Below are 17,326 nucleotides of genomic sequence, written 5' to 3'. Positions count from 1 at the left end.
TAGTTTTGTTATTTACATTATATTTAAATTTAGTCATTTAGCAGACGCTTTTATCCAAAGCGACTTACAAATGAGGACAATAGAAGCAATCAAAACCAACAAAAGAGCAGTAATATGCAAGTGCTATATTAGTATATTATTATAGTGTTATATTTCAATTTCACTAAGAAATGTGCAGCATTTTGTCAAAGCAATAATAAATGGACACATTTCATTTATAATTTGTCTTAAATCTCATTTTGTAAAAAATAAATAAATCGTGAATCGAATCGTGAAATCAAAATCGTGAATCGAATCGTGAGTTGAGTGAATCTTTACATCCCTACCTGCTTCTGTCTGTTAATCAAATAACACCACAGCTTTAACAGAGATTAATCTGTATTTAACTTGTGCGGTGAGCACTATTGTGTAATTTTACACTTAATTATTACATTCCTGCACCTGAATACTACTGTTACTGACTTTATTTGCAACTGTTATGTTGTATTCATCTAATTTGTGTAATTGTTCTAGTTTTTTTTACTGACTTTATTAGTTAAGATAGTAGTTTCTGTTGTGGTATAGTACTTAAAATAAGCTTTCAGATTTTTTTTTGCTGATCCGAAAAATGATCCGATCCGTGAGTTTTGTGATCCGTTGCACCACTACTGAATATATAAATGCAAATTGCGACTACACAGAAGTAAATCAGAATATATAAATGTAAATCTGAATATATAAATGCAAATCTGAATATATAAATGTAACTCAGTATAATATAACTAAACTGAATATATAAATGCAACTCAGGATATATAGTTGTAAGTCTGAATATACAGAAGTAAATCAGAATATATATTTATAAATCAGAATATATGTAAGTCTGAATATATCAATGTAAACTGTTGATATATAAAAATGTAAATCAGAATATATTTAAAAATCCTGAAAAATCCTGTATTTATATATTCTGATTTACATTTATATATTCTGATTTACATTTATATATTCTGATTTACATAGTCACAGTTATATAGTTTCCTGTTTGGCACTTCATATATTTTTTTATAAAATATAGATATATAGTGTATATTTTTATCCCTCTCTCTCTCTATATCTAATATATATTACATTAATATACATTATTAATATAATATATAAATACAAATAATGATAATAATAGAAAGGTTATACTATACTAAATATTCAAATATTGCTTTATTATTTGAATAATGAGCTGACAAAGTGATAATAATAATAATAATAATAACTCAACAGTTGGTAACAAATAAAAAGTTAAAATAAATTACTGTAATTATAGTTATACTGGAAGCAATGAAAAAATATGACGTTATCAAACCTGGTGAGCTCCGGCTTGAATAAACAGTACATGTTAATATAAATAAGAAAAATATTAAAGTTTTTTTTTTGTCTGGCTGCCAGTATAGGGCAGGGATTAGATATAAAAATAGTGTTTTTTTGTGGAAAATTATTTAGATGAATAATATTTGCTGAAAATTCTGCTTTGCATCACAGCAATACATTACTTTTTAAATAAAATATATTTAAATAGATAACTTCTTTAAATTGCTATAATATTACTTTTTTTCTGTACTCCAACAGTTGAAATTACTGTGGTATACCAAATATGTCAACTAGTGCCAGAGCTAATCAACATACGCCTAATTCCTGGTGCAGAAGACACAGAGAGCACACAAGCTCCATCATGCTGTCTAATTATCCTGTTTATTTTCCTCTCATCCTCAGAAATGGAGTAGAGTCAGCTCACTTTTACTGTTCCAGGAATGTATTTACAGGCTTGTCTCTAGAGCTTCAGTAACAGCAGGAGTGAGGCCTGTCCTCTCATCTGACCGTAAGAGTCCTGCTCTGCACACGAACTCCCAGCGGTCAGCAAAGCGAAGCCGTAGAAACTCAGCACAAGTGTAAATGTCGGGATCCACACAGGCTGGGACCACTTTTGCTACTGAACATGTTTTAGAGGCTCACTGTGTCTGTGTGGATGGTTTCAACAGGTTCTCCTCTCCTTGTTCAGTTGAAGAAAACTCTAAGAACTCTCACGAACACACTCAAGGCCTGTCACTTCACTTAAAACTGTTTTGGTATGCAATTCTGTCAAACAGATCAACTAAATATGACTGACCACTCTATGTTAGGAAAGTCAATATGAGGACTGTATTAATTCTTGTGAAGAAACCATATTAAATACAAGTATAAAACTAAACAAAAGCCACTTCACACATGGAGCTGCAGCAGGTCCCTGTTACAGACCTGTAATCCATTCTTATTTTTGGATCTCCTCTACTCTATTTCTAATTCTATTTACTTTAATCAGAATTTCTTTGAGTAGCTCATATCATGAGGAATCTATCACTACATAGCAGAAGAACTAAAAATAAGGGGTCACAGAGACGATAGAAAATGGTCATTGGAAACTAAATTATAACTGTTTCTAGTGAAAAGGTATGAACAAATGAACAAAAGAATGACGGGAGATAATAATTTATACTTCAGCATGCTTAACTTTAAATATTATACATAAAAGATCAGTATCTGTTAATAATATCTGTTTTAAATAGTGTGGGTTAAGGGAATATATTTTAACTTTCAAATACCAATATTACAAAATGTACTTCAAGGATCAAGAAAATATGTTTCTAATCTTATAATGCATTTTTTGTAAATGCATTATAATGTAAATATATGTATTTTGGAAATACAATTTAAAAATGGCCAAAATATATGAGAAAATATGAGCACTAAAAATATTAATTATAGTAACGAAAAAAAAAATATATAATTTTTTTTACAGATTATTTTTTACAAAGTGGAGTTTAGTTATTATTTTTAGTTAGTACCTTCCTGTAATTAGTAATAACAATAATATTAATATATATATGTAAATATATGTATATCAAAAATATATTTATAAATGGCCAAAAATATATAAGGAAATATAAGTAACAAAAATGCTGAAAAGCTGAAAATATATTTATTTATACAAATATTTTATAAGCATATTAGCAGTATTTTTTATACTGTTTTTATATATATATATATATATATATATATATATGTGTCCTCATAAACCATATATACCAGTACACACACACACACACACACACACACACACACACACACACACACATATGTATGCATGTTTTTGCCATATGGGGAGAGGAGGGGTGAAAGAGACACTCAAACTCAACTCAAAATCTCCAAGAAAGTACAGAGATGGAGATTCAAAAACCTAGTGAGCATTACAGGCCTAATATTTGGTTGTACTATAGTATTTTTTGCTGGTTAGAGTATTGCACATTTATCTTAGCTAATGTCAAGCTCTACTGAGGATGGATGCAATAAGCTGCTGCCTATGTAGACTGTTCCAAAACGCTCACTTATGAGGTTCATTTAGATTTAGTGTGCTGTTCAGACAGCAAGGCAGAGCCAAAATGAGAGCATATTTGATTTAGAAACAGAAAGGAAGGCTCTGAATGAAAGAAGATGAATAGAAAGAATAGCAGTGAAGATGAGAGATGGGAACATAAAAGAAATGATTCTTCCTCTGACACAGAGACAAGCAGATAAATTACGCCCTACAGCTTCATTTGTCTTGTTTGTGTGTGTGTGGACAGTGAAGCGTCTGCTATTCTTTCCCTCCCATCCTCAGGCTGGATTATGACCATGTCAGCTGAACCTTGGTGGCTGGCCAGCACAAAGGGAGTGCTGCTAACTACACATCCTGACAAACATCTAGTCTGTGACACCCTAGACCAGTGATCCTCAAAACTGGCTCGCGTGATCCACTTTCCTGCAGAGTTTGGGTAGAGCTAAACTCTGCAGGAAAGTGGATCTCGCGAGCCAGATTCGAGGACCACTGCCCTAGACAAAAGCTGGGTGGGAGGAAAGAGGACAGAGCTTGACGAAACAGAGGTTCAGTTCACCTGATGGATCATCACTCTTAAATCAGCTCGCAGAATTACTGGGCAAAAAAATGAGGGTGTCATACACATGTTGTTTGCACTCAAAGCCAGGTAGATGACACACAATAGTTCTCGAGATCCTTTTGTAAAACTTAAACTATTTATAACTTGGCGCACTGCCTTAAAAACACAAAATTCATGGTGCGAGGCATTGTAAAAAGATGTCCACCTGACTCAAAATTATATCTAGCTTAGAACAACTGTTGCACAGGAGATTGCGCACGAATGCTTAAAATCGAATATTTAACTTATAAAAATAATTTGCTTAAAACATTTTTTTTGCTTTAAATTTGTCTCCTACAAATCTTAAATGTTAAATATTACAAATAATAAACTCCACTTTTCTATAAAAATTAATTCTATATAAAGTAGTGCTGTCAAACGATTAATCGTTTACATTTGTTTACATAATATGTGTGTACATTTATTATAAATCCACACACATGCACATATATATTTAAGAAAAATGTGTTATGTTTATATATTAAATATATTTATATATAATATAAATTATATAAATATATACATGTAAATATTTTCAAAATATCTATTGTATGTGTGAGTATTTGTATATACATAATAAATATACACAGTACACACATATATTATGTAAACAAAAACGTTTATTTTGGAAGCGATTAATCACGATTAATCGTTTGACAGCACTAATACTATCAATCGGACTAAATACATTATTTAAAATTATTATTACTAATTTTTATTACTAAATTATGTGTGTGATTATATAATTTTTGTAAATGTATTTTTAAAATAAATTATAAAATATTTTATTTTATATAATTTATTTTAAAAACAATACAATTAAAATAAAACTTTTTACAAGAAAGGAAAGTGTAGACAGGTTAAATTTGTAATTTCTGTTGCATAAAACAGCATCATTTAATAACATAAGTCTGAGGCAGGACTATCTGACTATCCAAACAATGAAAGAGAGGAAATTGTAACTATTTTTCCAGTTCTGTTCAGTGCTTCAGGGCAAGTCAAATCTGAATGAAAAAAATCCATATTGTCGAACACTGGAGGATGTTGTCACTCTGTAAAATCCCTTCATCTTTTCCTCCATTCATAAAGCCCTGTCCATCCCTGAGTCACCCTCCCCGTCTGATCTCCAGTCAGCTCTTACCTCGTTTCCAAGCAAAGCAGAAACACATGCTTCAGAGGCATCGCAAATGGCGGTGAGGTCGTGACCCCCCTCCAGCGCGAGCACCAGCCGGCCGCCGGCCAGTCCCATCAGCTGCTTGGTCAGGTAGCCGAAACCTGCCAAAGGGGGAGACAGGAAATACAAGAGGGGGTTATAGAGCACGCTCAGAAACCGGTGGCTGGCCTTTGATCAAAGGAACCAGAGATGAAGAAAAAAATGGAGAGAGGGAGAGGGAGAAAATAAGACAGTATTACATCACATTCTCTCTGTTAAAAAGACGGCACTCTGGATTTACTGGGCCTAAACGTATAATATGAGGCAGGTTTAATTTTAATAAATGTGGCTTAGTATTTTGGCCACAGGCATCTTTTGATCTTTGTTTGAATAGAGGCATCCGACTATACCTCCCTTCCCCAGAGATTCACATTCAAGGCTATCCTAGATGATTTTATTTTGTTTTAATTCTTCACTGGCACGAATGAGACGTTCTTCAACATGTAAGAGAAGGAACCGTCCAGCTCAGCTCAACCCCTGAGAACCTGATACAACAATAACTGCACCAGAACTGCAGCTCCTCTGAATAGTTATGCACATAATGCGCTTTAAAGGAACAGTACTCCCAACATGGAAAACGTGTTATAATTTTTGCATCCTGGTGTCGTTTTAAACTTTTATTTTGTATTGATGCACAAAAGGAGAAATTTAGAGAATGTTTACGCAGCTCTTTTCCACACAACGACATTTAATGTTGACCACGTCTACTCTAAAAAGCATCATAAAAATGCACTACATCTCAATTCTCTTTGTGGTCATAATACATTTGTGTGAGAAAAAAATTTTTTTAAATGATAATTATTTAAAGAATCATTCATATACTATAGATTTGGTTAATGTTTTGAATAAGATTAGATTTATTTATTATTATTATTATTTTTTTAAATATATCTATTTTATTTCATAGTTTTAGTTTTTTTAGTCTTAGTTACTTTAGTACTTCAAGTTAAAGTAAATAAAAATGAAAAATGTTGCCTTGGCAATTGGCTGAAATACATTTTTGTTTTAAATATTTTATTTCAGTTAATGATTATTTTATTTTCAGAAAATATTTTATATTAAACTTATGGTTTTAGTTTTGGTTAACTATAATAAACCTATCTTAAGGCCTCATATTCAGCGAATAACAAATGCATTTCATCCAGTTTCTTACACAGCTGTCATATGACTTGGCAATATGGCAAATATGGCAATACAAATATGGCATACAAATAACGCAGCCTATTTTTATGATTTTTTTTTTTTGTTCTTTTAAGAGCTCATATGACATTTGGTCACTATGAACCGTCATATTAAACAAAACAAAAACAGAACAAGAGGTTAGGAACGACATGAGGCTGACTAAATAACATCAGAATTATTTAATGGGTGACTTGTTAAGATAAGCAGATAAATGAAAAACAATTGACGTCACAGATCATCGAGCCATTCTTAGATCAGCAGAAGACTGAATCTGATTTAAAGTTACTTTTAGATGCAAGAATGGTGCAAATTCAGACCGGACAACCTGTCTTTCTTTAGACTCTGGGCAAATGTTTTGAAAGAACAGTGTTTCTACTTTGCGTTTCCAGCACTGACATATGGACAGCTTTCACCAGGAGATGTAATCTATAAGAGCAGGCCTTATGATCCCTCGAACAGGATAAAAGCAGCCTTTTGGACCGCAACAACAAGTGCTGAACAATCATTAAATGTTTGATTTAGAAACAGGCCCGGAATGCCATCTTGATATTACGCACACATGGGAACAAAGAAGGAAAAACATCAGGGATCTGGAAGTATGAGAAAGGATGAGTGGTACAATCCCTCCCTTCTGGGATTAGACTTTGCACACAAGAGTGTGGTCTCTTGTTTTTGTGGTATTAGCACATGATAAATTTGACTGAAATGAAAGCTTTTAGACATGAGAAACGAGTGAGAGAGAGGAGTGGGACAAAGGCTGACTTCAATGTCAGTGACTCATCCTTTTGCTCCCAACTGCTTCATCCCACGAGAATCTTCCTAAGTACAGGGGAACGCAGAGCACTTACATTTGGCCGTGAGCTTGTATCCTCCCAGAGGTGGCAGATGCCCCTCCACAGCGTCGAAGCCTGAAGAAACCAGCACCACGTCTGGAGCGAACTCGTTCGCAATTGGCATCACCACCGTCCTTCAAAAACACAAAAACAAGAGCATGTGAGTTCCCGCAAGAATAGTTCAGCCAAAAATGAAAGTTCTGTCATTAGTTATTCATCATGAGTTTTTCCGATCCTTTATTATTTATAAGTAGTTTTTTCAGCTATGTGCACTTTTGTCCCTCTGGACCTGGAAAATAAAACCACTTAAAACTAACCTTTCACATTTTCACTAGTTTATTTTTTCTAATAACAATGGATACATGGCAACACATGAGAATTTTTGTCAGTTATTTTTTATGAAAAATGACAATTCCCATCACAGTGTCCACCATAACACATATTACGTATTGCGTTTAACAGAATTCTGTGACGGAAATGACATTTTAAACAAATCTTTGCTATACTGAAAAAAAAAAAAAAAATGGTGGAGGATTTACTTTGAAACTATTTACTCTCAGAAGTTGCAAGTAAATGTCATAAATAATTACAAAGAAATGGCAAGTAACATTGAATTAAACATGACATTTTCAAGTAGAAAGACTGAAATGGTATTTCCTTGTAAAGATGGATTCCAATAATCATTGCTTCATTTACAACAAAAAAATCAGCTCGACTTTGGAAATTGCACAAAAACTTCTGTTCACAAGCAACATTTACCATAATTGTTCTTTATTTTCTTCGCGTCTCATTTTCATGTGCGAAAATTGCCAAAAATAATTTTCACGCAAAAAATATTAAAATGGTTTTAATACGTTGACTCTTTCTTTAGATTATCATAGTTGCAAAACACATTTTTATTACAGATTTTCATGGTTTAAGATTCAGAAGTCTAGGTCTGTCTATAAAGTCTATAAAATAAAGGACACGTGAAAATGAGCAAAAATAAATTAAGAATGGTATGGTGTAAAGTTTCCAAGACTAAGGGCCAGATTTACTAAACAGGGCACATTAGCATTAGAGCGCAATTTTGTAAAAGCACCGATGGGAGGGGAAAATTCTGCAGGTGATTTACTGACAAGGTGCATCATCTCATTTCCATAATGACCAGCGCAATCTACCAAGAGCAGCGCAAATTACCGCCTGCTTTAAGACATGCTTTTTTTGGGGCGTTAAATAATGCCGCAAATACCAGTGAACTGACGAGCGCAATTCTTCGTAAATTGCGTTGAGTGATTAATTTAAATACTCTCCTCCCATAAATTTACCGATCAAAAGGGAAACTCCTACAAATGCATATTCAATAAGGTAAGTCGCAAAATAACTGTTTCTACGTCTTTTCGGAATCGGCACTAATTTCCACACTGCGTGTGCAATCCTGACAGTTTTTTTTTTTTACGCCAAATGAGGGTTATCGCTGGCGCAAACTGATAGTAAATTTACCCCTTAATTTTAAAATACAACATTCATATAAGAAAATGAAAGTGCTGAAATATGCTATTTTAAATAAAAGTTAACCCCTGGAACATAAAAAAAAAACAATGTTCTTGCTCTTTTTCCCATTCAATAAAAAGTGAATGGTGACCAAGACATTTCAAGCAAGATTATCAATGACTGGTGACTTAATGTTCAATTAAAGCTATTCCATGACTTAAAAAGACTTTTAAAATAGTGTATGGACTACATTTATGATGTCTTTATGGCGTTTTCATTGGTCCCGGCAGGACCTGGTCACTATTCAGTGACTATGTATCAAAGAGAGCAGTGTAAACATTTTGCAAACAGTCTTCTTTTGTGTTTCACAACTGGAAAAAAAAAAGCCATAAGGCTTTGGAATGACATAAGGCTGTGGAAATGAAATGACAATTGTAATTTTTGTGCGAACAATCCATTAAAACATTCATGGCAAACAACCCAAAGATGATGAAGCAACGCTACTGTATGTTAAATATAGTCCAAACTCCCCCAAAACACCAGTTGCCATCATGGGAAGAGCAGAAACATTTAAATTCCAAGAAACAAAACTAGATTCAGCATGATTCATGGAACGAGTGCGGTTTTAACGGCCCATTATGTGGCGAAATTGCGATTCCTAAACCAAGATTGCCTGTTGCACAGACAGCCGTTGGACTCGCCGGCCTGGAGCTCAGCAGAGGTTGTATGACAACATGACTGGGGTGTGTGCATGGCGTGAAAACAATCCCAGCCATTCTGTCTGTAAGACACACACACACACATCCATGCATATGCACATGCACACACCCTCCGATTCAGTTTGTCTTGGCAATGGCGATCGGACTTTGTAAGGGTCATCAAAGCTCACTTCGGAAGACGACGACACGCACATTGATTAGGCAGAGGATATTCTGACTTGAGTTTATGACTGCGGCCAGGCCCTGCATTCCTTCTGGGCTCACAGCTGTGAGGTTATATTAAGACGACAGATTTCTCTTTCTGAACTGCAGCTGGAGAAATTGGATATATAACTGGTCTTGGTGGGGCGGGAGTCTTGGTGCTCTTTGCTCCAGTGTAGGTGTAGTTGACGTTACAGGCTTGATTCCATTTAAATGGCAGAGGTCTGTTAATAAAGATTTCCTGCAGTAAGTTTACTTTAAATATATACATATACACAGTGGGTAAAATAAGTATTGAACACGTCACCATTTTTCTCAGTAAATATATTTCTAAAGGTGCTATTGACATGAAATTTTCACCAGATGTCAGTAACAACCCAAGTAATCCATACATACAGAGAAAACAAAACAAGTTCTAAGTTCTAATAAAAAGAAAGTTCTGTGTAATAAAATGGAATGACCTAGGGGAAAAGTATTGAACACACTTACTGAAATTTATTTATTACTTTGTACAAAAGCCGTTGTTGTTAATGACAGCTTCAAGACACCTCCTGTATGGAGAAACTAGTCATATGCATTGCTCAGGTGTGATTTTGGCCCATTCTTCCACACAAACTACAAATAAAAGTACTTAAAGGGTTAGTTCACCCAAAAATGAAAATTCTGTCATTAATTACTCACCCTCATTTTGTTTCAAACCCGTAAGACCTTCGTTCATCTTCGGAACACAAATTAAGATATTTTTGATGGAATTTGCAACACTCAAATATTCTGAATGCTAAACATTTTTTATGAAAAATAAGAAACAAAATAAGACTTTTGAATGGAACTGTATCTTATTTTTTTTTGTTTATAATTCCATTGACATGACACAGCTTACCCTTATTAGACATGGTGATGATGGCTCATGCATGCTCCTCGCAGGGAGGTTTCTTTCGCACGCAGCTATTTGCATTGCATTAACTGTGGTGCCCAGTTGCACAATATACTTCAGCTCTGGTTGGATGTGGTTGGAATTTCACTGGCCTCTGGAACATGGCACTTGTCCTCTTGCCGCAGGCGGGCAAACGGCCCAGCTCCTAAGATGGCCAAAGTCCACAGCTGTGCTTTATATTTTCCATCCTAAAGTACCTAACCTCACCTCAATTCCGCCCTGCGCCCCACTGAACCCAGCTGACTGCACTGCCCGACTTACCGGAGGTCTAACGGCTTCAGAGAGGATGACAAGCAGGCTTTGAGAGTCGAACAGGGTTTGCGTCACAGAAAAGCGGTTGAAATGTCATCACACGGCCGCAGTACATGCGGTGTTTTCGGTGCTGTCTGGGTAAGCGCAGTGGTGTCTGTGTGGGCAGCTGGTGAAAACAAGCTCGCTTGATACTATTTTGACGGTCAACAGTGACTCGTGCTAGTACATGTTGAGGCCTTTAAATCAGTGGTTGAAAATAAACTTGCAGGATCAAAAAAATGTGTTATGTTAGGCATGCAAGGATATTAAAATTCTGTCTGATATATCAGGCCAAATGTAATAATTATTTTAATGTTTTGCCCAAACTGTCAATATTAAAATGTTACTATTTTGTATAAATAAAGACCTCACAACATTATAATGTACAGTATAAAAAATGTATTGATTTTTCAGTTGGCCAAAGATTACATTTAACAACACTCTTAAAGTATTAGAATAAAGCAAATAAATAAAATAAAATAAATGTGAACTGTAAGTGAGGGTTAAATGATGTCAAATTGAAGTAAAATATGTAAAATACACGAGTTTCACAATTTGAGTTGAATTACTGAAATGAACTTTTCCACGACATTCTAATTTATTGAGATGCACCTGTATATATTATACTATACAATATAATTGCATATATAATAGAGATAGATAGATAGTTAGAGTGTAAATGGTCCCCTATTTATTTTACGCAACAAAGCAAAAGGTGCATTTCTGACTACATTTAAATGTTCAGTTGTTTAAATATCTGCTTTTTTTCACTGAAACTGAACATAGCACCTGTGCTATGGTATTGAATACACTTAAAACAAAAACATTTATTAAAATATCCTTCTTTGTGTTCTGCAGAACAAAGTCAGTCAGGTTTTGGAACAACATGAGGTTGAATAAATGAATGAATTTTTATTTTTGGCTGCACTGATCTCTTCAAGGTCAAGATCTCAGGCTAAAATGCCTATTAATGAGACCTTTATTCACTAACACAGCAAGAAAAAAAGGCTGAGCTTTGCTCAATGGTCACACTTTCCATCACAGGTGACACCTCACATCAAGGGCCTCCCAACCTGCCAGAAACAGCAGCAGGACGCCCACATAAAGTCTTCCTCCAGTCTAGCCCTGGGCAAATCAAAGCTCTAGTTTTTTAACACACAGGCCACAGGCACTCTGAGGGCAGCCACAGACTCACAGAGGGGTCCTCGGTATGACATGAGCGGTGCGGGCGAGCGGCCAGAACCTTCCGTCTTTCCTTTTGATGTTCGGAGACGAGCGAGTTTCTGGCACCCGCCAAAACTGCTTGCATCATCACCCCCCCACCCCCGCCTGCCCGCCCGCCACAAAAAACGCGCCTCTTCTCTGGAAACCGCACGATCAATTATCAAACCCGTGTGGAAAAGTCTTCTTTAAAGCTCTCATGAATCAGACAGCGTCGATGCGGGGATGAAAAAGAGCTTTACTAATTAGGCCATGGATGCTGAGATTTACGACCCACGTAGCTGCATCCTGCTCGAAGTAGGAGCCATCCAAACTCCTGTCTCTGCTGACCGTCAGCTTATTTGGTCTCTTTATAGCCGCTTCTGCTGACGAATATGATCATTCCTGCATTTCAATCCAACTGCCTCAAAAAAAAAAAAAAAAGCGGGATTAATCACCGGCTAGACCACACAGACACAAAAAGCACACAAATCAAATCACACCACGCCACTTTGAAGACCAACAGTGTCGGCGAATGAGCAGGAGGCCCCTCTTTCTTAAAGCACGCTCAGTTCTGCAGGTCTTATGTGATGTTTTCCCTCAAGGAGCTCCCGTGCGAGTCTTACCGAGACCCGGCGTCAGGCTCCAGAGCAGGATACGGAGACGAGAAGCCAAGGGATCATTTCTCACGAGAAGATAGGGCCTCTGCCAAATCCCTTTGACCTTTGATGTGTTTGCTCCAGACTGGGACTCTCACACGCACACTAGATTCCTGCTATTCTGACGTCTTTACGTCACCTCTCTTCTCTGAAACTAGAATTAACTAGTGCTACTGCTAACTGCTGCTACTGTTCCCACACTTGCTGACTAGTGACTTGCCATGACGTTTTCCATACATTTTATCTTATTATTTAATTACTGGATTGACATTTGAAGTGAAAATTCTGGATTGACATTTGAAGTGAAAATCACAATTACCTTTTTTACACAATTACCTTATTACCAATTACCCTAAAAAAGAAGTGTGTACTGTGTATATTTATTATGTATATATATATATAAATACACATACATACAGTATATATTTTGAATATTTACATGTGTTTACATGTATATATTTATATTATATATAAGTATATTTCATATACAAATATTACATATTTTTCATAAATATATACTGTATGAATGTGTATTTATATATATATACATAATAAATATACACAGTACACACATAGACCAAAGGGTCAAAAAGTTAACTCTACCTCAAACAGTTCTATGGACTTCCATGAAAAAGAACAAAAACAATAGGTACTTCACACACTTTTCCAGGCCCGGAAAACACTTTAAAATTCCCTAATATTTCCATATTTTTCCATGACTGATGAAAGCCTGTCCATAAAGACAGCGAGTGGAGTCCTTCACAAACACTAAGCATGCATCATACGCTGCTCCTCTCATCAGTCATGAGCTCACTCTGCACAGAGAGGGCCTCTGGGAAATGTTCATGGCCTCACACGCTGCACCTGAACACAGTATCACATTCCCCCAGAACTCGCATGCAGGGGCCCCTTCAGATCCAGCGGATCATCCGCTTGACAGTCAGATCAGTAAATGACAACTCACAGAGAGGATCTCTGCAGACTGCGGTTTGGGCTCTACATTCACTAATGACATAATTGAAAGAAAGCAAATATCTGGATTCTCTCACTATCACTGCAGCTGAAATTCAAGGGCGAAACAGGAGGACAAATACTCAAAGTTATGCTCTAACATACATTTTTTTAAAAAATTTTTATTTGCAAGCAGATATGACAAGTAATTCAAAACAGACAAGACTAAATATTGGCCAGGTCAATTTTTTAGCCAATTTGAGATGATCAGCATTGGCTGCGAATCATGGACGATTCACAAAAATGTTGGTTTCTTGTATCAATTTAAAAAATCTACCAACCTTGTCAATGTAAAATAAACCATTTCTATTCACACTGTTTTAGTGAACTGAGTACATATTCTGTTAAAAGATGTTTGTTCATTTCAGCGAGTAAATTTGATAATTTTGTTTTTGATATATACAGTATATTACGGAAGTCTGTTACACAAAGGAATAAAAAAATAAAAGGTTATTGCATTTTTTTTAATCTCACAATTCTGCCATTTTTCTCACAATTTTAACATATAAACTTGCAATTGTGAGGTAACATCTCAATTCTGCAAAAGGTTTTTGCATTTTTTTTTTTAAATTTCACAATTCTGACATTTTTCTCGCAATTTTGACATAAACTTGCAATTGTGACATCTCATAATTCTGACTTTTTATTTTCAGAATTGCAACTATTTTGAATTGAATTGTCTCTCCAATTTCTACATATAAACTCACAATTGCACAGTTGAAATCTTGATATTTATAAAATCAAAATTGCGAGAAAAAGCCTATGAACTCGCAACTGTGAGAAATAAAGTCACAATTCTGAGGAAAAAAAATCTAAATTATTAGATATAAACTAAAAACTGCAAGATATAAACTCAATTCTGAAGTCTAAATTGTGAGAAATCAATTTGCAATTGTGAGAAAAAAGTAAATTGTGAGAAAAAAGTCAATTGTGAGATAAAAAGTTGCATTTAACGATGTTAAATCTTTCTGAACTATGATGCGCAACAAGGAACTGCACCTGAGATGGTTTGAAAGATTGATTCATATGAACTTGCAATTTGTGTGAGAGTAATCAAGAATAACTTGCAGAAGAAAGAAAGAAAGAAAGCTCATACAAACTGGCACATTCCCTCTCAGAGACAAGCAGAAGAAAGAAAGAAAGAAAGAAAGAAAGAAAGAAAGAAAGAAAGAAAGAAAGAAAAAGAAAAACTACAAACAAACAGACAAAATGAGTAAACAAAGAGACATGAAACAAAGGAAGGAATGAAGGATGGAAGTAAGAACAAAAAAGAAAGGAAGAAAAAAGGACAAACAAACAAGCTAAAGAAAGACAGACATAAACAAACAATCAAAGTTCGATTCATGTGAACTCCAAGACGGTTCACAATTTGTCAAACTGTGGTTCGGACCAAACAATCAAAGCAAGTGTGAAAACAGGCTCGGAGTCTCAGGAACATGAAGCTACAGAGCGTGAGAAGGTCTTCATCGTCCTCCTCCTCCTCTTCTCCCCAGTGGCAGCCCATCTGCCTCGCTGTGGGGTCGGTGGGAAGACAGCGGAGCTTGGCATGAGAGCACAGGACCGCGTGTCTGGGATAAACAATGTTGTAAATGCTTTTTCTTTCTGTCTCTCACACAAACATTCTGGAAACATCTTCCTCTCATGGCACGAACAAGACAAACGGCGACCACCATGTCTCTAGATGCTCATCCGCTCCACCCCAAACTCCGAATCCTTGTCCAAAAGCTTATTCAGGGAAACTTTCTGTCATGTTTGCCAGGGGGGCACCCAGAAAACGGATCCGCAGATGAGGAAGACTCAACCATGACGTGCAAGATGAGGCAAGGATTTATGACTGGTAATTAGTATTAGCCTGGGCAAATTTCCTTGCAATGGACTGAGACAAATTACATGGACTGGAACCACGAGGCTCTCGAAAACCGATCCCACCTCACGGGTCCACCAAATCCCAGAGCTGGAACATGCCAAGAGCGGTTTGGAGCAGAAGATCCTGCACTTGTAAAACCAAAAAATGGCCTCTGAAGGGTTAACGCTAGACATGGCTATCCATCAGTCTCAAAGGCTTTTCCAATCGCTCCCCCGTCCAACGAAAAAAAAAAGCGAGAACGCAAAGAGTAAAGGCGGCGGGGAGGGGGGCACTTCAAAGCCTTGTCATCTGGCATTGCAAAGAGCTGGTTTGAATTAACTTCAATTCTCCTTTCTGTTTCCAAGTTCATGGTGAGAGTGCCTGGGCTTCTGGTTTTCATTAGAGCCAATTTTCTTATCTTTTTTCTCCCTCCTTTCTTCATCTTAGGGTTGATCCCCTGCAAATGCAACGTGGCACTGGCTGGGTCTAAATAAGAAGGTGCTGCCCGTAAGGCATGCATTGTCTCGAGAGGCCCACAAAACATCACTGAGGAGGAAACACGGCGAGCGGAGGGAGAGAAGGGGGGAAAGAGAGAGAGAGAGAGAGAGAGGAGGAAAAAAAATGAGGGTGAACAAGAAAGAGGCATGCATTAAGAGGGAAAGTGATAAGTGAGAAGAAAGAAGGAAAACAAGACAAAGAAAGATACAGAAGGAATAAACAAAATGAAGACAATAAACAAATAAAGAAAAAAATAAAGAACAAACAAGCAAGCAATTTAAAGAAAGATATCGAAGGAACAAATAAACAAAATAAAGACAACAAATCACACAAAAAGAACTAACAATAGAAAAAGAGAAAAAGATAGAAGGAACAAAAACAAATGAAAGAACAAAGCAAAAAAGTAAAATAATCAAAAGAATGAGAACAAACAAATAAACAAAAATACAAAAAAACTAAAGAACAAACAATCACAAAACAAACAATTAAAGAAGAGATACTGAAGAAACAATCAAACAAAAGACAGACAAAAACAAATAACAAAAAGAACAAAATCAAAAGACAAAAATTATTAAACAAAAATACAGAATGAACAAACATACAAACAAAAGACAGAATATAAATAATCAAATAATAGATAAAGAACAAATGAACAAACAAAAACAAAAACAGACTAAGATAGACAGGACAAACAAACAGAATAATAAAAGAAAGAAAAAAAAATAAATGAAAAACAGACAAAGAATGAAAGGATTAACATATAAAATAAACGAAGATAAGAAGAAAAATAAATGAAGACAAAAACAAAAAATATGGAAAAATAAGGAAAAGAACAAATAAAAGAGAACACATCATAAAGAACCAAGTTACACTAAGAAAGAAAAAAAATAGGGGGAAAAAATATAAAAATAAATGCATAAATAAAATTAAAAATGTAAAATAAATAATTATATAAATTATAATATAATAATACATAATAACAATTATAAATAAATTATAAAAAAATAACAAATGATAAAAATTTATAGAATGTAAAAAAACAAATAAAAGAAAGAAAGAAAGAAAGAAAGAAAGAAAGAAAGAAAGAAAGAAAGGCGTGAGCAGGAAGGCAGTAGACAGAAATATATGAAGTGTTGTGTTCTCCCTTCTCAGTCTTGAGGGATCATTAAATCAAACACTGAGAAAGGTTGGTGCAGAGTAGCTAATGACAGAAAACATGAGAGAGTGAGAGACAGACAGACAGACAGAGAGGGAGAGAGAGAGAGAGAGAGAGAGAGAGAGGG

General features: G+C 35.4%; 1 protein-coding gene across 6 annotated transcripts in view; it reads right to left on the bottom strand.

The window, feature by feature from the left end:
• The window catches only part of hdac4 (histone deacetylase 4), a 260,575-nt gene that overhangs the window by 17,671 nt on the left and 225,578 nt on the right, over positions 1–17,326 (bottom strand). For all 6 annotated transcript variants that reach the window (XM_016491248.1, XM_016491241.1, XM_016491256.1 and 3 more), the window contains 2 exons: positions 7,227–7,345; positions 5,125–5,258 (listed from right to left, as the gene is read on the bottom strand). In XM_016491248.1, coding sequence (XP_016346734.1) covers positions 5,125–5,258; positions 7,227–7,345 — 253 coding nt within the window. The remainder of the gene's footprint in view (positions 1–5,124; positions 5,259–7,226; positions 7,346–17,326) is intronic.

This window comes from Sinocyclocheilus anshuiensis, unplaced genomic scaffold, assembly GCF_001515605.1.
Source record: "Sinocyclocheilus anshuiensis isolate Anshui unplaced genomic scaffold, SAMN03320099.WGS_v1.1 scaffold1002, whole genome shotgun sequence".
Classification (NCBI taxonomy): domain Eukaryota; kingdom Metazoa; phylum Chordata; class Actinopteri; order Cypriniformes; family Cyprinidae; genus Sinocyclocheilus; species Sinocyclocheilus anshuiensis.
The sequence above is the reverse complement of the archived record's forward strand: the minus strand, read 5'-3'. Positions and strand labels throughout refer to the sequence as shown.